This window comes from Pecten maximus, unplaced genomic scaffold, assembly GCF_902652985.1.
Source record: "Pecten maximus unplaced genomic scaffold, xPecMax1.1, whole genome shotgun sequence".
Taxonomy (NCBI): Eukaryota; Metazoa; Mollusca; class Bivalvia; order Pectinida; family Pectinidae; genus Pecten; species Pecten maximus.
Genome location: NW_022981502.1, coordinates 1 through 26,188, shown reverse-complemented (window position 1 = coordinate 26,188; position 26,188 = coordinate 1). Strand labels below are relative to the sequence as shown.

The following is a 26,188-nucleotide window of genomic DNA, read 5'->3' as shown; positions in this document are numbered from 1 at the left end:
ACGCGTTTCTTTTCCAACCATCGCCCTCACAGGTAGGATCGAAACTTTAGCGTTGCGCCACACAAACTCTCGAACCTCGCAGCTCTCTGAAAACACCCCCGACTTTTTCGCTCGCTACAGTTTCGATCCTACCTGTGGGTATAAAACGCTTCACGGCAACAAATTCTACTCATTTCTGCTATATCTGTTTACAGTAACTAGCCGAACATATCAAGATGTCTGGACGTGGTAAGGGAGGAAAAGTAAAGGGAAAGGCAAAGAGCCGATCATCCCGTGCCGGACTTCAGTTCCCAGTCGGACGTATCCACCGTCTGCTCCGCAAGGGAAACTATGCCGAGCGAGTTGGAGCCGGAGCACCAGTGTACTTGGCTGCTGTCCTCGAGTACTTAGCTGCTGAAGTTTTGGAATTGGCAGGAAACGCCGCCAGAGATAACAAGAAGACCAGGATCATCCCCCGTCATCTCCAGTTGGCCATCAGGAACGACGAGGAGTTGAACAAACTGCTGTCCGGTGTCACCATCGCACAGGGTGGTGTTCTGCCCAACATCCAGGCTGTTCTTCTCCCCAAGAAGACCCAGAAACCCGCCAAGTAGACGGTTCCAGTGTCATTCTGCACAAACAAAAACGGCCCTTTTCAGGGCCACCCACTTTTCTCAAAAAGTGTTCATATGATATGCCTCGAAAACACGCAAATATCTTGTTGCTTATTTATCTATGTGTTCAATTATATACAATTAGCTACTTAAAAACACACTGATTACATTTACATGTCAATAAATATTATAATTACTCACATATTACAACATAACAACAGAAAGTATACACACTGTGGTTACAGATAAAGCCACTTAGTGAATACAATATCCTAGCTAACATTCATTCTATATCGACTGCAGATCTAAAGATCGTACAATATACAACTAAAGGTATTTTCATTAGCACATTTCTGTAAAAACAAGTAATTTGTAGCTACAACCAAAGACACGTGAAACTGCGTATACAACAATAGTACAGACATAAAGATGCGTTAGAGAACATTTATTCTACATGTCACGTGAGGCGATTTAAATGTAAATTGAAATAACATCATTGAATCCAAATTAAAAACAAATCCTAACTAGACAACATACTATGTCTGGCACCGTGTATATTTACGTATATCGCCTTGCCAGGTTGTCGCATATTATGTTAACTTCATACAGAAACTTGTATGTTTTAAAGGTGAACCTTTCATAGATGTAGATGCGGTTTGTTGTTGTTTTTTTTTTGTTTTTTTTTTTCCCCTCTCTTATTCACACGTGTGGAGTAAGTGTGTTTTGTGTGGCGTGTTATCATCTGGGTGTTACATGTAATTCTCCCTTTAGAAATATCAAATCAGATCAAAACAATACCTGTCCGAAAAATGATAATATCAATTTCGACAGGTGTCATAATAGTATGCAATTACCGATAATAATTAAACTGGTAATAGCAATCATTAAGATGACATGTTTTTCTTAGTGTGCGTGATCGTCGTGAACACAAGCCCAGGTAGGATTGAAAGTTGGCGGATTGTACATGCTTGAGGGCCAATGAAGGATTGTGGATAGCGTCCAATCAGAAACGTGTTTACATATCCTGTGCCCAATCGTGGCCATGATCTGTAACGGAGCGGGGAGCACAAAAATAGCTCTCTGAGTGCAGTTTTCATTCTACCGTTGAACTTCGACTGGTAAACATCAGAAATGGCTCGTACAAAGCAGACCGCCCGTAAATCCACTGGAGGCAAGGCCCCACGTAAACAGTTGGCTACCAAGGCCGCCCGTAAGAGCGCCCCAGCCACCGGAGGAGTAAAGAAACCTCACAGGTACAGGCCAGGAACAGTCGCTCTCCGTGAAATCCGTAGGTACCAGAAGAGCACCGAGCTCCTCATCAGGAAACTGCCATTCCAGCGTCTCGTCCGTGAAATCGCCCAGGATTTCAAGACCGACCTGAGGTTCCAGAGCTCTGCTGTTATGGCTCTTCAGGAGGCTAGCGAAGCTTACTTGGTCGGACTTTTCGAGGACACCAACCTGTGCGCCATCCACGCCAAGCGTGTCACCATCATGCCCAAGGATATCCAGCTGGCTCGCCGTATCCGCGGAGAACGTGCTTAAGCAGTACATCTGTACACTACTTCCCAAAACGGCCCTTTTCAGGGCCACCAAAATTCCAAAAAAGTTCCACTTGCTCTCGAATTTACGCTATCATACATACATACATACATACATACATACTTACTTACAATCAGATGGAAGTATAACCATCAACTTTATTATAGGAATTAAATTCAATACAATATTGGAATTTTTAAATAGTAATATTATTACGATTGTGATTGGATAGATCAACAATTAAAACACGGAATTAGCATGTTTGCATAACACTAACAAATTACTGGTCAATTAATAAACAGATCGAGAGTCAACAACACAACTTGTAAGAAAACATCTGTATGACCTGGTATTAAAGTTTAGTGACATAATTTCTCGATTTACAAGTATATGACTTAATTTGCTAGGGTAACTTGCGATGCTTTACATGGATATGATGCGTTTGTGAGATATTATAGTGATTTGGAAGCGAGTATTTGTACATGAGTTTATTATTGGTGTTGGTTTTAAGAATATGAGTTGTATGTATTGCGAGGAAAAGTGGTAATAATTGAATAATGAAGCATATATATATGTAAATAAATGATAATAAAAAAAAAAAAAGTAAATAATAATAGGGGTTGGATGGAATTGGTGTAAGTGGATTACGGTTTTAAGGTATGGGGGGTTGGGGTGGGGCGGGGCTTATGGTTTTGTGTTGGACGTGGGATTGGTATCCGGCCGAGCGGAGCGAGGCCCGAAATTTTTGGGGGTACATTTTTTCATTTTTTCAGGAGTTAAAATTTTTCCGGAAATTCATTCCATGCGCAGATACCATTACTTACTTCAAACTGCTTTATTTACGTTTTTACAGCTTAATAGTGCCTATACGGTTTCATACATGTATTAGCGCTGATTAAACTTATATACATTTCCATACAATACACTTACACCGTTTAAAACCTGATATACAGCTTTATACAATGCATTTACAGCTACAACAAACTTATATACAACATGATACATGTACATACAGCAGAATTAATCTATATACAGCCACCTACATTCAGTTAATGCTTAATATAATTCATACATGTTCTCGGCGACAATTATAATCTAATAAAACTGAATAACTGATGGAATGACATTCAATTTGGTTACAAAATAACTATCTGATAACAGTGAATATAGTTAAATGAATGTAGATCCACAAAATACAATAACACATGAATTGCAAATTCTGTTAATTACACATATCATCCATTGACAATGCCAGATAATTCCTAATTACATTACATCATTGTTTTCTTTAACAGTTCATGTCAAGTTTTTAGTGCTTTAGTCGTATGTTTGATTACATTTCAGTTTTCTACTATTCACAGGTGCTATGTACACATGTGTCACTTGGCCTACAACACCACTATACAGTGTGTATGCCTGGCGGGAATTATGACCAATGAAAACCGCGTTACAAAAACGCACAGGTCTTCTCACACGGCCTAGACTTTGCTATAAAGACCTGGTCTGTGTGTGCCGAGTCATTTCAGTCACTGCTCGCAGTCTGTAAACATGTCTGGAAGAGGTAAAGGAGGAAAGGGACTCGGAAAGGGAGGTGCCAAGAGGCACAGGAAGGTGTTGCGTGATAACATCCAGGGTATCACCAAGCCCGCAATCCGTCGTCTGGCTCGACGAGGTGGTGTCAAACGTATCTCTGACTCATCTACGAAGAGACCCGTGGTGTCCTAAGGTTTTCCTTGAGAACGTCATCAGGGACGCTGTCACATACCACCGAGCACGCCAAGAGGAAGACTGTCACAGCTATGGATGTTGTGTACGCTCTGAAGAGGCAAGGACGTACTCTGTACGGATTTGGCGGTTAACACCCAGAACGAACCCTGTCAACAAACAACACAAACGGCCCTTTTTAGGGCCACCAAACTCTCAAAAAGCTTCAATATCACTCGAAAATACGCAATCTTTAGTTTGTTTCTTTATTACAATTATTGTATTATGTACAACTGTAACATTCAATTCTCATAAGCACAAACAACTCACATGGGGTGAATTAATAAAGACTACATCAATTACATTGCTACTAGCAACAAAGGAACAAGTAATTCAATAACAACCAATTGTATAATAAATTTTATTTATTTACATCGCTATGTCACCAGTATTAAAAACATAAATGCTGATCTTATCTTTACTAATATACTACTACTACTACACTACCACCACACGGAGACTAGATATCGACAAATTAATATCGATACACATACGCTAAAATACACGTATCGTGACGCAATATTACAATAACATAATTAAATTGGTCATCGCAATACACACGGACAAGTAACACAGTAAACTCCACACACGTTTGCAGTACATTTTTACATTTATCAATAGATATTGTCCAACTACAGTTTTATCCACTCAATTAAACTCCTGATCAAGACCTGTTTCATTCCGTAGTTTTTGCATTATGCTTGATTGATCCATAATGTATCACACACAGCTTAACATTACACACAACAAACTAATATCACACCAAACTATATTCGTTTATTTTACACACACATATAACTATTCATACCCTTTTAACTTATGATGAATGAAACATAACACAAAAATAAGAAATAAGTAATTGCGTTTTTCGAGTGGTCATGGAAAACTTTTTGAGGAGTTGGTTGGCCCTGAAAAGGGCCACGTTTGTGTTTGTAGTAGTAAACTTTTCAGGAGTTTACTTGGAGCTGGTGTCTTGGTGACAGATTGGTTCCTCACTGCACAGCGTGCTTGGCAATCACCGGGCAGAAGGAGGACGGACAGCGGTCTGGATCTCCGACTGGTGATGGTGGACCTCTGGTTGTAGTGAGCGAGAGGGAGCCTCAGCGGCGATTCTCTCAAGATGTCGTTGACAAGCTGTTCATGATGGACATGGCCTTGCTGGACACACCGGTGTCGGGGTGCACCTGTTTCAACACTTTGTAGATGTAGATGCTGTAGGATTTCCCTCCTCTTCCTCCTCCTTTTCCTTGTCAGTCCACGGTTGGCCTTTGCCTTGGTGGCGGCCTTCTTAGCTCCTTTCGATCCTGATGCTTTGGGTGCCATGATAACTAATAGCGACGAGTGCCGATACGAGTATGAGCGACGTTTTCAATTTTCCCTTTTATACCATCAGCCCTCACAGGTAGGATCGAACTTTAGCGTTGCGCCACACAAACACTCGAACCTCGCAGCTCTCTGAAAACACCCCCGACTTTTTCGCTCGCTACAGTTTCGATCCTACCTGTGGTATAAAACGCTTCACGGCAAACAATTCTACTCATTTCTGCTAGATCTGTTTACAGTAACTAGCCGAACATATCAGATGTCTGGACGTGGTAAGGGAGGAAAAGGTAAAGAGGAAAGGCAAAGAGCCGATCATCCCGTGCCGGACTTCAGTTCCCGTCGGACGTATCCACCGTCTGCTCCGCAAGGGAAACTATGCCGAGCGAGTTGGAGCCGGAGCACCAGTGTACTTGGCTGCTGTCCTCGAGTACTTAGCTGCTGAAGTTTTGGAATTGGCAGGAAACGCCGCCAGAGATAACAAGAAGACCAGGATCATCCCCCGTCATCTCCAGTTGGCCATCAGGAACGACGAGGAGTTGAACAACTGCTGTCCGGTGTCACCATCGCACAGGGTGGTGTTCTGCCCAACATCCAGGCTGTTCTTCTCCCCAAGAAGACCAAAAACCCGCCAGTAGACGGTTCCAGTGTCATTCTGCCAAACAAAAAACGGCCCTTTTCAGGGCCACCCACTTTTCTCAAAAAGTGTTCATATGATATGCCTCGAAAACACGCAAATATCTTGTTGCTTATTATCTATGTGTTCAATTATATACAATTAGCTATAAAACACACGATTACATTTACATGTCAATAAATATTATATTGACTCACATATTCCAACTAACAACAGAAAGTATACCACACTGGGTTACAGATAAAGCACTTAGTGAATACAAATCCTAGCTAAAATCATTCATATTCGACTGCAGATATAAAGATCGTACAATATACAACTAAAGGTATTTTCATTAGCACTTTTCTGTAAAACAAGTAATTGTAGCTAAACAAAGACACGTGAACATGCGTATACAACAAGAGTACAGACATAAAGATGCGTTAGAGAACATTTATTCTACATGTCACGTGCCGGCGATTTAAATGGAAATTGAAAATAATCATGAATCCAAATTAAAAACAAATCCTAACTAGACAACATGACTAGTCTGACACCGTGTATATTTACGTATATCGCCTTGCCAGGGTTGTCGCATATTAGTTAACTTCATACAGAAACTTGTATTTTAAAGGTGAACATTTCATGATGGGATGCGGTTTGTTGTTGTTTTTTTTTTGTTTTTTTCCCCTCTATAATTCCGTGTGGATAGTGGGTTTTGTGTGGCGGGTATCATTGGGGTTTACATGTAATTTCCCTTTAGGAAATATCCAAATCCGATCAAAACATACCTGTCCGAAAAATGATTAATATCAATTTCGACAGGTGTCATAATAGAGCAATTCGATAATAATTAAATGGTAATAGCAATCATTAAGAGACATGTTTTCTTAGTGTGCGTGATCGTCGTGAACACAAGCACGGTGGATTGAAAGTGGCGGATGTACATGTTGAGGGCCAATGAAGGATTGGGATAGCGTCCAATCAGAAACGTGTTACATATCCTGTGCCCACTCGTGGCCATCCAAATCCTTCATTGCCCTCAAGCATGTACAATCCGCCAACTTTCAATCCTACCTGGGCTTGCTTGGGTTTCACGACGGATCACGCACACTAACGAAACATGTCATTTAATGATTGCTATTACCAGTTTAAGTATTATCGGTAATTGCATACTATTATGACACCTGTCGAAATTGATATTATCATTTTTCGGACAGGTATTGTTTTGAATCTGATTTGATATTTCTAAAGGGAGAATTACATGTAACACCCAGATGATAACACGCCACACAAAACACACTTACTCCACACGTGTGAATAGAGAGGGGGAAAAAAAAACAACAAAAAAAAACAACAACAAACCGCATCTACATCTATGAAAGGTTCACCTTTAAAACATACAAGTTTCTGTATGAAGTTAACATAATATGCGACAACCTGGCAAGGCGATATACGTAAATATACACGGTGCCAGACATAGTATGTTGTCTAGTTAGGATTTGTTTTTAATTTGGATTCAATGATGTTATTTCAATTTACATTTAAATCGCCTCACGTGACATGTAGAATAAATGTTCTCTAACGCATCTTTATGTCTGTACTATTGTTGTATACGCAGTTTCACGTGTCTTTGGTTGTAGCTACAAATTACTTGTTTTTACAGAAATGTGCTAATGAAAATACCTTTAGTTGTATATTGTACGATCTTTAGATCTGCAGTCGAATATGAATGAATGTTAGCTAGGATATTGTATTCACTAAGTGGCTTTATCTGTAACCACAGTGTGTATACTTTCTGTTGTTATGTTGTAATATGTGAGTAATTATAATATTTATTGACATGTAAATGTAATCAGTGTGTTTTTAAGTAGCTAATTGTATATAATTGAACACATAGATAAATAAGCAACAAGATATTTGCGTGTTTTCGAGGCATATCATATGAACACTTTTTGAGAAAAGTGGGTGGCCCTGAAAAGGGCCGTTTTTGTTTGTGCAGAATGACACTGGAACCGTCTACTTGGCGGGTTTCTGGGTCTTCTTGGGGAGAAGAACAGCCTGGATGTTGGGCAGAACACCACCCTGTGCGATGGTGACACCGGACAGCAGTTTGTTCAACTCCTCGTCGTTCCTGATGGCCAACTGGAGATGACGGGGGATGATCCTGGTCTTCTTGTTATCTCTGGCGGCGTTTCCTGCCAATTCCAAAACTTCAGCAGCTAAGTACTCGAGGACAGCAGCCAAGTACACTGGTGCTCCGGCTCCAACTCGCTCGGCATAGTTTCCCTTGCGGAGCAGACGGTGGATACGTCCGACTGGGAACTGAAGTCCGGCACGGGATGATCGGCTCTTTGCCTTTCCCTTTACTTTTCCTCCCTTACCACGTCCAGACATCTTGATATGTTCGGCTAGTTACTGTAAACAGATATAGCAGAAATGAGTAGAATTTGTTGCCGTGAAGCGTTTTATACCCACAGGTAGGATCGAAACTGTAGCGAGCGAAAAAGTCGGGGGTGTTTTCAGAGAGCTGCGAGGTTCGAGTGTTTGTGTGGCGCAACGCTAAAGTTTCGATCCTACCTGTGAGGGCGATGGTATAAAAGGGAAAAATTGAAAAACGTCGCTCATTACTCGTATCGGCACTCGTCGTATTAGTATCATGGCACCCAAAGCATCAGGATCGAAAGGAGCTAAGAAGGCCGCCACCAAGGCAAAGGCCAACCGTGGGACTGACAAGAAAAGGAGGAGGAAGAGGAGGGAATCCTACAGCATCTACATCTACAAAGTGTTGAAACAGGTGCACCCCGACACCGGTGTGTCCAGCAAGGCCATGTCCATCATGAACAGCTTTGTCAACGACATCTTTGAGAGAATCGCCGCTGAGGCTTCCCGTCTCGCTCACTACAACAAGAGGTCCACCATCACCAGTCGGGAGATCCAGACCGCTGTCCGTCTCCTTCTGCCCGGTGAATTGGCCAAGCACGCTGTCAGTGAGGGAACCAAAGCTGTCACCAAGTACACCAGCTCCAAGTAAACTCCTGAAAAGTTTACTACTACAAACACAAACGGCCCTTTTCAGGGCCACCCAAACTCCTCAAAAAGTCCCAATGAACACTCGAAAAAACGCAATTACTTAGTTCTTAGTTTTGTGTTATGTTTCAATTCATCATAAGTTAAAAGGGTATGAATTAGTTAAGTATGTGTGTGTAAAATAAACGAATATATGTGTGATATGAGTTGTGTGTTGTAATGTATATTGTGTGTATACATGTATGTATCAATCAAAGCATAATGCATAAACATACGGAAATGAAACATGTCTTGATCATGATTTTAATTGAGTGGATAAAACTGTAGTTGGACAATATCTATTGATAAATGGAAATGTACTGCAAACGTGTGTGGAGTTTACTGGTGTTACTTGTCCGTGTGTATTGCGATGACCAATGTAATGTAATGTTATTGTATATTGCGGTACGTATACGTGTATCTTTATGCGTATGTGTACGATATTAATTTTGTCGATATCTAGTCTCCGTGTGGTGGTAGTAGTAGTAGTAGTAGTAGTAGTAGTAGTATAAGATCAGCATTTATGTTTTTAATACTGGTGACATAGCGATGGAAATAAATAAAATTTAATTATACAATTGGTTGTTATTGAATTACTTGTTCCTGTGTTGCGAGTACAATGTAATTGATGTAGTCTTTATTAATCACCCCATGTGAGTTGTTTGTGTTTATGAGAATTGAATAGTTACAGTTGTACATAAATACAAATTGTAATAAAGAAACAAACAAAGATTGCGTATTTTCGAGTGATATTGAAGCTTTTTGAGAAGTTTGGTGGCCCTAAAAAGGGCCGTTTGTGTTGTTTGTTGACAGGGTTCGTTCTGGGTTTAACCGCCAAATCCGTACAGAGTACGTCCTTGCCTCTTCAGAGCGTACACAACATCCATAGCTGTGACAGTCTTCCTCTTGGCGTGCTCGGTGTATGTGACAGCGTCCCTGATGACGTTCTCAAGGAAAACCTTAAGGACACCACGGGTCTCTTCGTAGATGAGTCCAGAGATACGTTTGACACCACCTCGTCGAGCCAGACGACGGATTGCGGGCTTGGTGATACCCTGGATGTTATCACGCAACACCTTCCTGTGCCTCTTGGCACCTCCCTTTCCGAGTCCCTTTCCTCCTTTACCTCTTCCAGACATGTTTACAGACTGCGAGCAGTGACTGAAATGACTCGGCACACACAGACCAGGTCTTTATAGCAAAGTCTAGGCCGTGTGAGAAGACCTGTGCGTTTTTGTAAGCGCGGTTTTCATTGGTCATAATTCCCGGCCAGGCATACACACTGTATAGTGGTGTTGTAGGCAAAGTGACACATGTGTACATAGCACCTGTGAATAGTAGAAAACTGAAATGTAATCAAACATACGACTAAAGCACTAAAACTTGACATGAAATGTTAAAGAAAACAATGATATAATGTAATTAGGAATTATCTGGCATTGTCAATGGATGATATGTGTAATTAACAGAATTTTCAATTCATGTGTTATTGTATTTTGTGGAATCTGCATTCATTTAACTATATTCACTGTTATCAAGATAGTTATTTTGTAACCAATTTGAATGCATTCCATCAGTTATTCAGTTTTATTAGATTATACTTATCGCCGAGAACATGTATGAATTATATTAAGCATTAACTGAATGTAGGTGGCTGTATATGAGTTAATTCTTCTGTATGTACATGTATCATGTTGTATATAAGTTTGTTGTAGCTGTAAATGCATTGTATAAAGCTGTATATCAGTTTTAAACGGTGTAAGTGTATGTATGGAAATGTATATAAGTTTATCAAGCGCTAAATACATGTATGAAACCGTATAGTGCACTATTAAGCTGTAAAAACGTAAAATAAAGCAGTTTGAAGTAAGTAATGGTATCTGCGCATGGAAATGAATTTCCGGAAAAATTTTAACTCCTGAAAAATGAAAAATGTACCCCCAAAAATTTCGGGCCTCGCTCCGCTCGGCCGGATAACCAATCCCACGTCCAACACAAACCATAATCCCCGCCCCACCCCACCCCCATACCTTAAACCGTAATCCACTACACAATCCCATCCAACCCCTATTATTATTTACTTTTTTTTTTTTTTATTATCATTTATTTACATATATATATGCTTCATTATTCAATTATTACCACTTTTCCTCGCAATACATACAACTCATATTCTTAAAACCAACACCAATAATAAACTCATGTACAAATACTCGCTTCCAAATCACTATAATATCTCACAAACGCATCATATCCATGTAAAGCATCGCAAGTTACCCTAGCAAATTAAGTCATATACTTGTAAATCGAGAAATTATGTCACTAAACTTTAATACCAGGTCATACAGATGTTTTCTTACAAGTTGTGTTGTTGACTCTCGATCTGTTTATTAATTGACCAGTAATTTGTTAGTGTTATGCAAACATGCTAATTCCGTGTTTTAATTGTTGATCTATCCAATCACAATCGTAATAATATTACTATTTAAAAATTCCAATATTGTATTGAATTTAATTCCTATAATAAAGTTGATGGTTATACTTCCATCTGATTGTAAGTAAGTATGTATGTATGTATGTATGTATGTATGATAGCGTAAATTCGAGAGCAAGTGGAACTTTTTTGGAATTTTGGTGGCCCTGAAAAGGGCCGTTTTGGGAAGTAGTGTACAGATGTACTGCTTAAGCACGTTCTCCGCGGATACGGCGAGCCAGCTGGATATCCTTGGGCATGATGGTGACACGCTTGGCGTGGATGGCGCACAGGTTGGTGTCCTCGAAAAGTCCGACCAAGTAAGCTTCGCTAGCCTCCTGAAGAGCCATAACAGCAGAGCTCTGGAACCTCAGGTCGGTCTTGAAATCCTGGGCGATTTCACGGACGAGACGCTGGAATGGCAGTTTCCTGATGAGGAGCTCGGTGCTCTTCTGGTACCTACGGATTTCACGGAGAGCGACTGTTCCTGGCCTGTACCTGTGAGGTTTCTTTACTCCTCCGGTGGCTGGGGCGCTCTTACGGGCGGCCTTGGTAGCCAACTGTTTACGTGGGGCCTTGCCTCCAGTGGATTTACGGGCGGTCTGCTTTGTACGAGCCATTTCTGATGTTTACCAGTCGAAGTTCAACGGTAGAATGAAAACTGCACTCAGAGAGCTATTTTTGTGCTCCCCGCTCCGTTACAGATCATGGCCACGATTGGGCACAGGATATGTAAACACGTTTCTGATTGGACGCTATCCACAATCCTTCATTGGCCCTCAAGCATGTACAATCCGCCAACTTTCAATCCTACCTGGGCTTGTGTTCACGACGATCACGCACACTAAGAAAAACATGTCATCTTAATGATTGCTATTACCAGTTTAATTATTATCGGTAATTGCATACTATTATGACACCTGTCGAAATTGATATTATCATTTTTCGGACAGGTATTGTTTTGATCTGATTTGATATTTCTAAAGGGAGAATTACATGTAACACCCAGATGATAACACGCCACACAAAACACACTTACTCCACACGTGTGAATAAGAGAGGGGAAAAAAAAAACAAAAAAAAAACAACAACAAACCGCATCTACATCTATGAAAGGTTCACCTTTAAAACATACAAGTTTCTGTATGAAGTTAACATAATATGCGACAACCTGGCAAGGCGATATACGTAAATATACACGGTGCCAGACATAGTATGTTGTCTAGTTAGGATTTGTTTTTAATTTGGATTCAATGATGTTATTTCAATTTACATTTAAATCGCCTCACGTGACATGTAGAATAAATGTTCTCTAACGCATCTTTATGTCTGTACTATTGTTGTATACGCAGTTTCACGTGTCTTTGGTTGTAGCTACAAATTACTTGTTTTTACAGAAATGTGCTAATGAAAATACCTTTAGTTGTATATTGTACGATCTTTAGATCTGCAGTCGAATATGAATGAATGTTAGCTAGGATATTGTATTCACTAAGTGGCTTTATCTGTAACCACAGTGTGTATACTTTCTGTTGTTATGTTGTAATATGTGAGTAATTATAATATTTATTGACATGTAAATGTAATCAGTGTGTTTTTAAGTAGCTAATTGTATATAATTGAACACATAGATAAATAAGCAACAAGATATTTGCGTGTTTTCGAGGCATATCATATGAACACTTTTTGAGAAAAGTGGGTGGCCCTGAAAAGGGCCGTTTTTGTTTGTGCAGAATGACACTGGAACCGTCTACTTGGCGGGTTTCTGGGTCTTCTTGGGGAGAAGAACAGCCTGGATGTTGGGCAGAACACCACCCTGTGCGATGGTGACACCGGACAGCAGTTTGTTCAACTCCTCGTCGTTCCTGATGGCCAACTGGAGATGACGGGGGATGATCCTGGTCTTCTTGTTATCTCTGGCGGCGTTTCCTGCCAATTCCAAAACTTCAGCAGCTAAGTACTCGAGGACAGCAGCCAAGTACACTGGTGCTCCGGCTCCAACTCGCTCGGCATAGTTTCCCTTGCGGAGCAGACGGTGGATACGTCCGACTGGGAACTGAAGTCCGGCACGGGATGATCGGCTCTTTGCCTTTCCCTTTACTTTTCCTCCCTTACCACGTCCAGACATCTTGATATGTTCGGCTAGTTACTGTAAACAGATATAGCAGAAATGAGTAGAATTTGTTGCCGTGAAGCGTTTTATACCCACAGGTAGGATCGAAACTGTAGCGAGCGAAAAAGTCGGGGGTGTTTTCAGAGAGCTGCGAGGTTCGAGTGTTTGTGTGGCGCAACGCTAAAGTTTCGATCCTACCTGTGAGGGCGATGGTATAAAAGGGAAAAATTGAAAAACGTCGCTCATTACTCGTATCGGCACTCGTCGTATTAGTATCATGGCACCCAAAGCATCAGGATCGAAAGGAGCTAAGAAGGCCGCCACCAAGGCAAAGGCCAACCGTGGGACTGACAAGAAAAGGAGGAGGAAGAGGAGGGAATCCTACAGCATCTACATCTACAAAGTGTTGAAACAGGTGCACCCCGACACCGGTGTGTCCAGCAAGGCCATGTCCATCATGAACAGCTTTGTCAACGACATCTTTGAGAGAATCGCCGCTGAGGCTTCCCGTCTCGCTCACTACAACAAGAGGTCCACCATCACCAGTCGGGAGATCCAGACCGCTGTCCGTCTCCTTCTGCCCGGTGAATTGGCCAAGCACGCTGTCAGTGAGGGAACCAAAGCTGTCACCAAGTACACCAGCTCCAAGTAAACTCCTGAAAAGTTTACTACTACAAACACAAACGGCCCTTTTCAGGGCCACCCAAACTCCTCAAAAAGTCCCAATGAACACTCGAAAAAACGCAATTACTTAGTTCTTAGTTTTGTGTTATGTTTCAATTCATCATAAGTTAAAAGGGTATGAATTAGTTAAGTATGTGTGTGTAAAATAAACGAATATATGTGTGATATGAGTTGTGTGTTGTAATGTATATTGTGTGTATACATGTATGTATCAATCAAAGCATAATGCATAAACATACGGAAATGAAACATGTCTTGATCATGATTTTAATTGAGTGGATAAAACTGTAGTTGGACAATATCTATTGATAAATGGAAATGTACTGCAAACGTGTGTGGAGTTTACTGGTGTTACTTGTCCGTGTGTATTGCGATGACCAATGTAATGTAATGTTATTGTATATTGCGGTACGTATACGTGTATCTTTATGCGTATGTGTACGATATTAATTTTGTCGATATCTAGTCTCCGTGTGGTGGTAGTAGTAGTAGTAGTAGTAGTAGTAGTAGTATAAGATCAGCATTTATGTTTTTAATACTGGTGACATAGCGATGGAAATAAATAAAATTTAATTATACAATTGGTTGTTATTGAATTACTTGTTCCTGTGTTGCGAGTACAATGTAATTGATGTAGTCTTTATTAATCACCCCATGTGAGTTGTTTGTGTTTATGAGAATTGAATAGTTACAGTTGTACATAAATACAAATTGTAATAAAGAAACAAACAAAGATTGCGTATTTTCGAGTGATATTGAAGCTTTTTGAGAAGTTTGGTGGCCCTAAAAAGGGCCGTTTGTGTTGTTTGTTGACAGGGTTCGTTCTGGGTTTAACCGCCAAATCCGTACAGAGTACGTCCTTGCCTCTTCAGAGCGTACACAACATCCATAGCTGTGACAGTCTTCCTCTTGGCGTGCTCGGTGTATGTGACAGCGTCCCTGATGACGTTCTCAAGGAAAACCTTAAGGACACCACGGGTCTCTTCGTAGATGAGTCCAGAGATACGTTTGACACCACCTCGTCGAGCCAGACGACGGATTGCGGGCTTGGTGATACCCTGGATGTTATCACGCAACACCTTCCTGTGCCTCTTGGCACCTCCCTTTCCGAGTCCCTTTCCTCCTTTACCTCTTCCAGACATGTTTACAGACTGCGAGCAGTGACTGAAATGACTCGGCACACACAGACCAGGTCTTTATAGCAAAGTCTAGGCCGTGTGAGAAGACCTGTGCGTTTTTGTAAGCGCGGTTTTCATTGGTCATAATTCCCGGCCAGGCATACACACTGTATAGTGGTGTTGTAGGCAAAGTGACACATGTGTACATAGCACCTGTGAATAGTAGAAAACTGAAATGTAATCAAACATACGACTAAAGCACTAAAACTTGACATGAAATGTTAAAGAAAACAATGATATAATGTAATTAGGAATTATCTGGCATTGTCAATGGATGATATGTGTAATTAACAGAATTTTCAATTCATGTGTTATTGTATTTTGTGGAATCTGCATTCATTTAACTATATTCACTGTTATCAAGATAGTTATTTTGTAACCAATTTGAATGCATTCCATCAGTTATTCAGTTTTATTAGATTATACTTATCGCCGAGAACATGTATGAATTATATTAAGCATTAACTGAATGTAGGTGGCTGTATATGAGTTAATTCTTCTGTATGTACATGTATCATGTTGTATATAAGTTTGTTGTAGCTGTAAATGCATTGTATAAAGCTGTATATCAGTTTTAAACGGTGTAAGTGTATGTATGGAAATGTATATAAGTTTATCAAGCGCTAAATACATGTATGAAACCGTATAGTGCACTATTAAGCTGTAAAAACGTAAAATAAAGCAGTTTGAAGTAAGTAATGGTATCTGCGCATGGAAATGAATTTCCGGAAAAATTTTAACTCCTGAAAAATGAAAAATGTACCCCCAAAAATTTCGGGCCTCGCTCCGCTCGGCCGGATAACCAATCCCACGTCCAACACAAACCATAATCCCCGCCCCACCCCACCCCCATACCTTAAACCGTAATCCACTACACAATCCCATCCAACCCCTATTATTATTTACTTTTTTTTTTTTTTATTATCATTTATTTACATATATATATGCTTCATTATTCAATTATTACCACTTTTCCTCGCAATACATACAACTCATATTCTTAAAACCAACACCAATAATAAACTCATGTACAAATACTCGCTTCCAAATCACTATAATATCTCACAAACGCATCATATCCATGTAAAGCATCGCAAGTTACCCTAGCAAATTAAGTCATATACTTGTAAATCGAGAAATTATGTCACTAAACTTTAATACCAGGTCATACAGATGTTTTCTTACAAGTTGTGTTGTTGACTCTCGATCTGTTTATTAATTGACCAGTAATTTGTTAGTGTTATGCAAACATGCTAATTCCGTGTTTTAATTGTTGATCTATCCAATCACAATCGTAATAATATTACTATTTAAAAATTCCAATATTGTATTGAATTTAATTCCTATAATAAAGTTGATGGTTATACTTCCATCTGATTGTAAGTAAGTATGTATGTATGTATGTATGTATGTATGATAGCGTAAATTCGAGAGCAAGTGGAACTTTTTTGGAATTTTGGTGGCCCTGAAAAGGGCCGTTTTGGGAAGTAGTGTACAGATGTACTGCTTAAGCACGTTCTCCGCGGATACGGCGAGCCAGCTGGATATCCTTGGGCATGATGGTGACACGCTTGGCGTGGATGGCGCACAGGTTGGTGTCCTCGAAAAGTCCGACCAAGTAAGCTTCGCTAGCCTCCTGAAGAGCCATAACAGCAGAGCTCTGGAACCTCAGGTCGGTCTTGAAATCCTGGGCGATTTCACGGACGAGACGCTGGAATGGCAGTTTCCTGATGAGGAGCTCGGTGCTCTTCTGGTACCTACGGATTTCACGGAGAGCGACTGTTCCTGGCCTGTACCTGTGAGGTTTCTTTACTCCTCCGGTGGCTGGGGCGCTCTTACGGGCGGCCTTGGTAGCCAACTGTTTACGTGGGGCCTTGCCTCCAGTGGATTTACGGGCGGTCTGCTTTGTACGAGCCATTTCTGATGTTTACCAGTCGAAGTTCAACGGTAGAATGAAAACTGCACTCAGAGAGCTATTTTTGTGCTCCCCGCTCCGTTACAGATCATGGCCACGATTGGGCACAGGATATGTAAACACGTTTCTGATTGGACGCTATCCACAATCCTTCATTGGCCCTCAAGCATGTACAATCCGCCAACTTTCAATCCTACCTGGGCTTGTGTTCACGACGATCACGCACACTAAGAAAAACATGTCATCTTAATGATTGCTATTACCAGTTTAATTATTATCGGTAATTGCATACTATTATGACACCTGTCGAAATTGATATTATCATTTTTCGGACAGGTATTGTTTTGATCTGATTTGATATTTCTAAAGGGAGAATTACATGTAACACCCAGATGATAACACGCCACACAAAACACACTTACTCCACACGTGTGAATAAGAGAGGGGAAAAAAAAAACAAAAAAAAAACAACAACAAACCGCATCTACATCTATGAAAGGTTCACCTTTAAAACATACAAGTTTCTGTATGAAGTTAACATAATATGCGACAACCTGGCAAGGCGATATACGTAAATATACACGGTGCCAGACATAGTATGTTGTCTAGTTAGGATTTGTTTTTAATTTGGATTCAATGATGTTATTTCAATTTACATTTAAATCGCCTCACGTGACATGTAGAATAAATGTTCTCTAACGCATCTTTATGTCTGTACTATTGTTGTATACGCAGTTTCACGTGTCTTTGGTTGTAGCTACAAATTACTTGTTTTTACAGAAATGTGCTAATGAAAATACCTTTAGTTGTATATTGTACGATCTTTAGATCTGCAGTCGAATATGAATGAATGTTAGCTAGGATATTGTATTCACTAAGTGGCTTTATCTGTAACCACAGTGTGTATACTTTCTGTTGTTATGTTGTAATATGTGAGTAATTATAATATTTATTGACATGTAAATGTAATCAGTGTGTTTTTAAGTAGCTAATTGTATATAATTGAACACATAGATAAATAAGCAACAAGATATTTGCGTGTTTTCGAGGCATATCATATGAACACTTTTTGAGAAAAGTGGGTGGCCCTGAAAAGGGCCGTTTTTGTTTGTGCAGAATGACACTGGAACCGTCTACTTGGCGGGTTTCTGGGTCTTCTTGGGGAGAAGAACAGCCTGGATGTTGGGCAGAACACCACCCTGTGCGATGGTGACACCGGACAGCAGTTTGTTCAACTCCTCGTCGTTCCTGATGGCCAACTGGAGATGACGGGGGATGATCCTGGTCTTCTTGTTATCTCTGGCGGCGTTTCCTGCCAATTCCAAAACTTCAGCAGCTAAGTACTCGAGGACAGCAGCCAAGTACACTGGTGCTCCGGCTCCAACTCGCTCGGCATAGTTTCCCTTGCGGAGCAGACGGTGGATACGTCCGACTGGGAACTGAAGTCCGGCACGGGATGATCGGCTCTTTGCCTTTCCCTTTACTTTTCCTCCCTTACCACGTCCAGACATCTTGATATGTTCGGCTAGTTACTGTAAACAGATATAGCAGAAATGAGTAGAATTTGTTGCCGTGAAGCGTTTTATACCCACAGGTAGGATCGAAACTGTAGCGAGCGAAAAAGTCGGGGGTGTTTTCAGAGAGCTGCGAGGTTCGAGTGTTTGTGTGGCGCAACGCTAAAGTTTCGATCCTACCTGTGAGGGCGATGGTATAAAAGGGAAAAATTGAAAAACGTCGCTCATTACTCGTATCGGCACTCGTCGTATTAGTATCATGGCACCCAAAGCATCAGGATCGAAAGGAGCTAAGAAGGCCGCCACCAAGGCAAAGGCCAACCGTGGGACTGACAAGAAAAGGAGGAGGAAGAGGAGGGAATCCTACAGCATCTACATCTACAAAGTGTTGAAACAGGTGCACCCCGACACCGGTGTGTCCAGCAAGGCCATGTCCATCATGAACAGCTTTGTCAACGACATCTTTGAGAGAATCGCCGCTGAGGCTTCCCGTCTCGCTCACTACAACAAGAGGTCCACCATCACCAGTCGGGAGATCCAGACCGCTGTCCGTCTCCTTCTGCCCGGTGAATTGGCCAAGCACGCTGTCAGTGAGGGAACCAAAGCTGTCACCAAGTACACCAGCTCCAAGTAAACTCCTGAAAAGTTTACTACTACAAACACAAACGGCCCTTTTCAGGGCCACCCAAACTCCTCAAAAAGTCCCAATGAACACTCGAAAAAACGCAATTACTTAGTTCTTAGTTTTGTGTTATGTTTCAATTCATCATAAGTTAAAAGGGTATGAATTAGTTAAGTATGTGTGTGTAAAATAAACGAATATATGTGTGATATGAGTTGTGTGTTGTAATGTATATTGTGTGTATACATGTATGTATCAATCAAAGCATAATGCATAAACATACGGAAATGAAACATGTCTTGATCATGATTTTAATTGAGTGGATAAAACTGTAGTTGGACAATATCTATTGATAAATGGAAATGTACTGCAAACGTGTGTGGAGTTTACTGGTGTTACTTGTCCGTGTGTATTGCGATGACCAATGTAATGTAATGTTATTGTATATTGCGGTACGTATACGTGTATCTTTATGCGTATGTGTACGATATTAATTTTGTCGATATCTAGTCTCCGTGTGGTGGTAGTAGTAGTAGTAGTAGTAGTAGTAGTAGTATAAGATCAGCATTTATGTTTTTAATACTGGTGACATAGCGATGGAAATAAATAAAATTTAATTATACAATTGGTTGTTATTGAATTACTTGTTCCTGTGTTGCGAGTACAATGTAATTGATGTAGTCTTTATTAATCACCCCATGTGAGTTGTTTGTGTTTATGAGAATTGAATAGTTACAGTTGTACATAAATACAAATTGTAATAAAGAAACAAACAAAGATTGCGTATTTTCGAGTGATATTGAAGCTTTTTGAGAAGTTTGGTGGCCCTAAAAAGGGCCGTTTGTGTTGTTTGTTGACAGGGTTCGTTCTGGGTTTAACCGCCAAATCCGTACAGAGTACGTCCTTGCCTCTTCAGAGCGTACACAACATCCATAGCTGTGACAGTCTTCCTCTTGGCGTGCTCGGTGTATGTGACAGCGTCCCTGATGACGTTCTCAAGGAAAACCTTAAGGACACCACGGGTCTCTTCGTAGATGAGTCCAGAGATACGTTTGACACCACCTCGTCGAGCCAGACGACGGATTGCGGGCTTGGTGATACCCTGGATGTTATCACGCAACACCTTCCTGTGCCTCTTGGCACCTCCCTTTCCGAGTCCCTTTCCTCCTTTACCTCTTCCAGACATGTTTACAGACTGCGAGCAGTGACTGAAATGACTCGGCACACACAGACCAGGTCTTTATAGCAAAGTCTAGGCCGTGTGAGAAGACCTGTGCGTTTTTGTAAGCGCGGTTTTCATTGGTCATAATTCCCGGCCAGGCATACACACTGTATAGTGGTGTTGTAGGCAAAGTGACACATGTGTACATAGCACCTGTGAATAGTAGAAAACTGAAATGTAATCAAACATACGACTAAAGCACTAAAACTTGACATGAAATGTTAAAGAAAACAATGATATAATGTAATTAGGAATTATCTGGCATTGTCAATGGATGATATGTGTAATTAACAGAATTTTCAATTCATGTGTTATTGTATTTTGTGGAATCTGCATTCATTTAACTATATTCACTGTTATCAAGATAGTTATTTTGTAACCAATTTGAATGCATTCCATCAGTTATTCAGTTTTATTAGATTATACTTATCGCCGAGAACATGTATGAATTATATTAAGCATTAACTGAATGTAGGTGGCTGTATATGAGTTAATTCTTCTGTATGTACATGTATCATGTTGTATATAAGTTTGTTGTAGCTGTAAATGCATTGTATAAAGCTGTATATCAGTTTTAAACGGTGTAAGTGTATGTATGGAAATGTATATAAGTTTATCAAGCGCTAAATACATGTATGAAACCGTATAGTGCACTATTAAGCTGTAAAAACGTAAAATAAAGCAGTTTGAAGTAAGTAATGGTATCTGCGCATGGAAATGAATTTCCGGAAAAATTTTAACTCCTGAAAAATGAAAAATGTACCCCCAAAAATTTCGGGCCTCGCTCCGCTCGGCCGGATAACCAATCCCACGTCCAACACAAACCATAATCCCCGCCCCACCCCACCCCCATACCTTAAACCGTAATCCACTACACAATCCCATCCAACCCCTATTATTATTTACTTTTTTTTTTTTTTATTATCATTTATTTACATATATATATGCTTCATTATTCAATTATTACCACTTTTCCTCGCAATACATACAACTCATATTCTTAAAACCAACACCAATAATAAACTCATGTACAAATACTCGCTTCCAAATCACTATAATATCTCACAAACGCATCATATCCATGTAAAGCATCGCAAGTTACCCTAGCAAATTAAGTCATATACTTGTAAATCGAGAAATTATGTCACTAAACTTTAATACCAGGTCATACAGATGTTTTCTTACAAGTTGTGTTGTTGACTCTCGATCTGTTTATTAATTGACCAGTAATTTGTTAGTGTTATGCAAACATGCTAATTCCGTGTTTTAATTGTTGATCTATCCAATCACAATCGTAATAATATTACTATTTAAAAATTCCAATATTGTATTGAATTTAATTCCTATAATAAAGTTGATGGTTATACTTCCATCTGATTGTAAGTAAGTATGTATGTATGTATGTATGTATGTATGATAGCGTAAATTCGAGAGCAAGTGGAACTTTTTTGGAATTTTGGTGGCCCTGAAAAGGGCCGTTTTGGGAAGTAGTGTACAGATGTACTGCTTAAGCACGTTCTCCGCGGATACGGCGAGCCAGCTGGATATCCTTGGGCATGATGGTGACACGCTTGGCGTGGATGGCGCACAGGTTGGTGTCCTCGAAAAGTCCGACCAAGTAAGCTTCGCTAGCCTCCTGAAGAGCCATAACAGCAGAGCTCTGGAACCTCAGGTCGGTCTTGAAATCCTGGGCGATTTCACGGACGAGACGCTGGAATGGCAGTTTCCTGATGAGGAGCTCGGTGCTCTTCTGGTACCTACGGATTTCACGGAGAGCGACTGTTCCTGGCCTGTACCTGTGAGGTTTCTTTACTCCTCCGGTGGCTGGGGCGCTCTTACGGGCGGCCTTGGTAGCCAACTGTTTACGTGGGGCCTTGCCTCCAGTGGATTTACGGGCGGTCTGCTTTGTACGAGCCATTTCTGATGTTTACCAGTCGAAGTTCAACGGTAGAATGAAAACTGCACTCAGAGAGCTATTTTTGTGCTCCCCGCTCCGTTACAGATCATGGCCACGATTGGGCACAGGATATGTAAACACGTTTCTGATTGGACGCTATCCACAATCCTTCATTGGCCCTCAAGCATGTACAATCCGCCAACTTTCAATCCTACCTGGGCTTGTGTTCACGACGATCACGCACACTAAGAAAAACATGTCATCTTAATGATTGCTATTACCAGTTTAATTATTATCGGTAATTGCATACTATTATGACACCTGTCGAAATTGATATTATCATTTTTCGGACAGGTATTGTTTTGATCTGATTTGATATTTCTAAAGGGAGAATTACATGTAACACCCAGATGATAACACGCCACACAAAACACACTTACTCCACACGTGTGAATAAGAGAGGGGAAAAAAAAAACAAAAAAAAAACAACAACAAACCGCATCTACATCTATGAAAGGTTCACCTTTAAAACATACAAGTTTCTGTATGAAGTTAACATAATATGCGACAACCTGGCAAGGCGATATACGTAAATATACACGGTGCCAGACATAGTATGTTGTCTAGTTAGGATTTGTTTTTAATTTGGATTCAATGATGTTATTTCAATTTACATTTAAATCGCCTCACGTGACATGTAGAATAAATGTTCTCTAACGCATCTTTATGTCTGTACTATTGTTGTATACGCAGTTTCACGTGTCTTTGGTTGTAGCTACAAATTACTTGTTTTTACAGAAATGTGCTAATGAAAATACCTTTAGTTGTATATTGTACGATCTTTAGATCTGCAGTCGAATATGAATGAATGTTAGCTAGGATATTGTATTCACTAAGTGGCTTTATCTGTAACCACAGTGTGTATACTTTCTGTTGTTATGTTGTAATATGTGAGTAATTATAATATTTATTGACATGTAAATGTAATCAGTGTGTTTTTAAGTAGCTAATTGTATATAATTGAACACATAGATAAATAAGCAACAAGATATTTGCGTGTTTTCGAGGCATATCATATGAACACTTTTTGAGAAAAGTGGGTGGCCCTGAAAAGGGCCGTTTTTGTTTGTGCAGAATGACACTGGAACCGTCTACTTGGCGGGTTTCTGGGTCTTCTTGGGGAGAAGAACAGCCTGGATGTTGGGCAGAACACCACCCTGTGCGATGGTGACACCGGACAGCAGTTTGTTCAACTCCTCGTCGTTCCTGATGGCCAACTGGAGATGACGGGGGATGATCCTGGTCTTCTTGTTATCTCTGGCGGCGTTTCCTGCCAATTCCAAAACTTCAGCAGCTAAGTACTCGAGGACAGCAGCCAAGTACACTGGTGCTCCGGCTCCAACTCGCTCGGCATAGTTTCCCTTGCGGAGCAGACGGTGGATACGTCCGACTGGGAACTGAAGTCCGGCACGGGATGATCGGCTCTTTGCCTTTCCCTTTACTTTTCCTCCCTTACCACGTCCAGACATCTTGATATGTTCGGCTAGTTACTGTAAACAGATATAGCAGAAATGAGTAGAATTTGTTGCCGTGAAGCGTTTTATACCCACAGGTAGGATCGAAACTGTAGCGAGCGAAAAAGTCGGGGGTGTTTTCAGAGAGCTGCGAGGTTCGAGTGTTTGTGTGGCGCAACGCTAAAGTTTCGATCCTACCTGTGAGGGCGATGGTATAAAAGGGAAAAATTGAAAAACGTCGCTCATTACTCGTATCGGCACTCGTCGTATTAGTATCATGGCACCCAAAGCATCAGGATCGAAAGGAGCTAAGAAGGCCGCCACCAAGGCAAAGGCCAACCGTGGGACTGACAAGAAAAGGAGGAGGAAGAGGAGGGAATCCTACAGCATCTACATCTACAAAGTGTTGAAACAGGTGCACCCCGACACCGGTGTGTCCAGCAAGGCCATGTCCATCATGAACAGCTTTGTCAACGACATCTTTGAGAGAATCGCCGCTGAGGCTTCCCGTCTCGCTCACTACAACAAGAGGTCCACCATCACCAGTCGGGAGATCCAGACCGCTGTCCGTCTCCTTCTGCCCGGTGAATTGGCCAAGCACGCTGTCAGTGAGGGAACCAAAGCTGTCACCAAGTACACCAGCTCCAAGTAAACTCCTGAAAAGTTTACTACTACAAACACAAACGGCCCTTTTCAGGGCCACCCAAACTCCTCAAAAAGTCCCAATGAACACTCGAAAAAACGCAATTACTTAGTTCTTAGTTTTGTGTTATGTTTCAATTCATCATAAGTTAAAAGGGTATGAATTAGTTAAGTATGTGTGTGTAAAATAAACGAATATATGTGTGATATGAGTTGTGTGTTGTAATGTATATTGTGTGTATACATGTATGTATCAATCAAAGCATAATGCATAAACATACGGAAATGAAACATGTCTTGATCATGATTTTAATTGAGTGGATAAAACTGTAGTTGGACAATATCTATTGATAAATGGAAATGTACTGCAAACGTGTGTGGAGTTTACTGGTGTTACTTGTCCGTGTGTATTGCGATGACCAATGTAATGTAATGTTATTGTATATTGCGGTACGTATACGTGTATCTTTATGCGTATGTGTACGATATTAATTTTGTCGATATCTAGTCTCCGTGTGGTGGTAGTAGTAGTAGTAGTAGTAGTAGTAGTAGTATAAGATCAGCATTTATGTTTTTAATACTGGTGACATAGCGATGGAAATAAATAAAATTTAATTATACAATTGGTTGTTATTGAATTACTTGTTCCTGTGTTGCGAGTACAATGTAATTGATGTAGTCTTTATTAATCACCCCATGTGAGTTGTTTGTGTTTATGAGAATTGAATAGTTACAGTTGTACATAAATACAAATTGTAATAAAGAAACAAACAAAGATTGCGTATTTTCGAGTGATATTGAAGCTTTTTGAGAAGTTTGGTGGCCCTAAAAAGGGCCGTTTGTGTTGTTTGTTGACAGGGTTCGTTCTGGGTTTAACCGCCAAATCCGTACAGAGTACGTCCTTGCCTCTTCAGAGCGTACACAACATCCATAGCTGTGACAGTCTTCCTCTTGGCGTGCTCGGTGTATGTGACAGCGTCCCTGATGACGTTCTCAAGGAAAACCTTAAGGACACCACGGGTCTCTTCGTAGATGAGTCCAGAGATACGTTTGACACCACCTCGTCGAGCCAGACGACGGATTGCGGGCTTGGTGATACCCTGGATGTTATCACGCAACACCTTCCTGTGCCTCTTGGCACCTCCCTTTCCGAGTCCCTTTCCTCCTTTACCTCTTCCAGACATGTTTACAGACTGCGAGCAGTGACTGAAATGACTCGGCACACACAGACCAGGTCTTTATAGCAAAGTCTAGGCCGTGTGAGAAGACCTGTGCGTTTTTGTAAGCGCGGTTTTCATTGGTCATAATTCCCGGCCAGGCATACACACTGTATAGTGGTGTTGTAGGCAAAGTGACACATGTGTACATAGCACCTGTGAATAGTAGAAAACTGAAATGTAATCAAACATACGACTAAAGCACTAAAACTTGACATGAAATGTTAAAGAAAACAATGATATAATGTAATTAGGAATTATCTGGCATTGTCAATGGATGATATGTGTAATTAACA

General features: G+C 40.7%; 13 protein-coding genes and 3 pseudogenes across 13 annotated transcripts; 8 read left to right on the top strand and 8 right to left on the bottom strand.

Annotated features, from left to right (window-relative positions):
• The first annotated feature begins 178 nt into the window (after positions 1-178).
• Positions 179-647, top strand: LOC117320100 (histone H2A). Its single transcript, XM_033874781.1, has one exon. It carries the CDS (start codon positions 216-218, stop codon positions 591-593), a length of 378 nt encoding a protein of 125 aa, XP_033730672.1. The 5' UTR covers positions 179-215; the 3' UTR covers positions 594-647.
• A 483-nt stretch (positions 648-1,130) lies between these two features.
• On the top strand, positions 1,131-2,738 carry LOC117320086 (histone H3). Its single transcript, XM_033874770.1, has one exon. It carries the CDS (start codon positions 1,725-1,727, stop codon positions 2,133-2,135), a length of 411 nt encoding a protein of 136 aa, XP_033730661.1. The 5' UTR covers positions 1,131-1,724; the 3' UTR covers positions 2,136-2,738.
• Positions 2,739-3,596: 858 nt separating this feature from the next.
• LOC117320087 lies at positions 3,597-3,991 on the top strand (annotated as a pseudogene).
• Positions 3,992-4,772: 781 nt separating this feature from the next.
• LOC117320085 lies at positions 4,773-5,219 on the bottom strand (annotated as a pseudogene).
• A 259-nt stretch (positions 5,220-5,478) lies between these two features.
• Positions 5,479-6,033, top strand: LOC117320084 (annotated as a pseudogene).
• A 1,764-nt stretch (positions 6,034-7,797) lies between these two features.
• Positions 7,798-8,265, bottom strand: LOC117320092 (histone H2A). Its single transcript, XM_033874774.1, has one exon. It carries the CDS (start codon positions 8,227-8,229, stop codon positions 7,852-7,854), a length of 378 nt encoding a protein of 125 aa, XP_033730665.1. The 5' UTR covers positions 8,230-8,265; the 3' UTR covers positions 7,798-7,851.
• Positions 8,266-8,340: 75 nt separating this feature from the next.
• LOC117320093 (histone H2B) lies at positions 8,341-9,416 on the top strand. The gene has a single exon (XM_033874775.1). The coding sequence runs from the start codon at positions 8,492-8,494 to the stop codon at positions 8,864-8,866; it is 375 nt and encodes a 124-aa protein (XP_033730666.1). The 5' UTR covers positions 8,341-8,491; the 3' UTR covers positions 8,867-9,416.
• A 198-nt stretch (positions 9,417-9,614) lies between these two features.
• On the bottom strand, positions 9,615-15,416 carry LOC117320083. The gene is made up of 6 exons (XM_033874768.1): positions 15,003-15,416; positions 13,828-14,110; positions 13,129-13,502; positions 11,666-12,001; positions 10,271-10,277; positions 9,615-10,049 (listed from the first exon to the last, which is right to left on the bottom strand). The coding sequence occupies exons 1-6, from the start codon at positions 15,311-15,313 to the stop codon at positions 9,729-9,731; spliced, it is 1,632 nt and encodes a 543-aa protein (XP_033730659.1). The 5' UTR covers positions 15,314-15,416; the 3' UTR covers positions 9,615-9,728.
• LOC117320089 (histone H2A) lies at positions 13,071-13,539 on the bottom strand. The gene has a single exon (XM_033874772.1). It carries the CDS (start codon positions 13,500-13,502, stop codon positions 13,125-13,127), a length of 378 nt encoding a protein of 125 aa, XP_033730663.1. The 5' UTR covers positions 13,503-13,539; the 3' UTR covers positions 13,071-13,124.
• On the top strand, positions 13,622-14,991 carry LOC117320096 (histone H2B). Its single transcript, XM_033874778.1, has one exon. The coding sequence runs from the start codon at positions 13,765-13,767 to the stop codon at positions 14,137-14,139; it is 375 nt and encodes a 124-aa protein (XP_033730669.1). The 5' UTR covers positions 13,622-13,764; the 3' UTR covers positions 14,140-14,991.
• Positions 15,417-18,343: 2,927 nt separating the features above from the next.
• LOC117320088 (histone H2A) lies at positions 18,344-18,812 on the bottom strand. Its single transcript, XM_033874771.1, has one exon. The coding sequence runs from the start codon at positions 18,773-18,775 to the stop codon at positions 18,398-18,400; it is 378 nt and encodes a 125-aa protein (XP_033730662.1). The 5' UTR covers positions 18,776-18,812; the 3' UTR covers positions 18,344-18,397.
• Positions 18,813-19,007: 195 nt separating this feature from the next.
• LOC117320095 (histone H2B) lies at positions 19,008-19,962 on the top strand. The gene has a single exon (XM_033874777.1). The coding sequence runs from the start codon at positions 19,038-19,040 to the stop codon at positions 19,410-19,412; it is 375 nt and encodes a 124-aa protein (XP_033730668.1). The 5' UTR covers positions 19,008-19,037; the 3' UTR covers positions 19,413-19,962.
• Positions 19,963-20,170: 208 nt separating this feature from the next.
• LOC117320097 (histone H4) lies at positions 20,171-20,621 on the bottom strand. The gene has a single exon (XM_033874779.1). It carries the CDS (start codon positions 20,584-20,586, stop codon positions 20,275-20,277), a length of 312 nt encoding a protein of 103 aa, XP_033730670.1. The 5' UTR covers positions 20,587-20,621; the 3' UTR covers positions 20,171-20,274.
• A 2,995-nt stretch (positions 20,622-23,616) lies between these two features.
• Positions 23,617-24,084, bottom strand: LOC117320090 (histone H2A). The gene has a single exon (XM_033874773.1). The coding sequence runs from the start codon at positions 24,046-24,048 to the stop codon at positions 23,671-23,673; it is 378 nt and encodes a 125-aa protein (XP_033730664.1). The 5' UTR covers positions 24,049-24,084; the 3' UTR covers positions 23,617-23,670.
• An 83-nt stretch (positions 24,085-24,167) lies between these two features.
• LOC117320094 (histone H2B) lies at positions 24,168-25,235 on the top strand. The gene has a single exon (XM_033874776.1). The coding sequence runs from the start codon at positions 24,311-24,313 to the stop codon at positions 24,683-24,685; it is 375 nt and encodes a 124-aa protein (XP_033730667.1). The 5' UTR covers positions 24,168-24,310; the 3' UTR covers positions 24,686-25,235.
• Positions 25,236-25,443: 208 nt separating this feature from the next.
• On the bottom strand, positions 25,444-25,958 carry LOC117320098 (histone H4). Its single transcript, XM_033874780.1, has one exon. The coding sequence runs from the start codon at positions 25,857-25,859 to the stop codon at positions 25,548-25,550; it is 312 nt and encodes a 103-aa protein (XP_033730671.1). The 5' UTR covers positions 25,860-25,958; the 3' UTR covers positions 25,444-25,547.
• Positions 25,959-26,188: the final 230 nt, after the last annotated feature.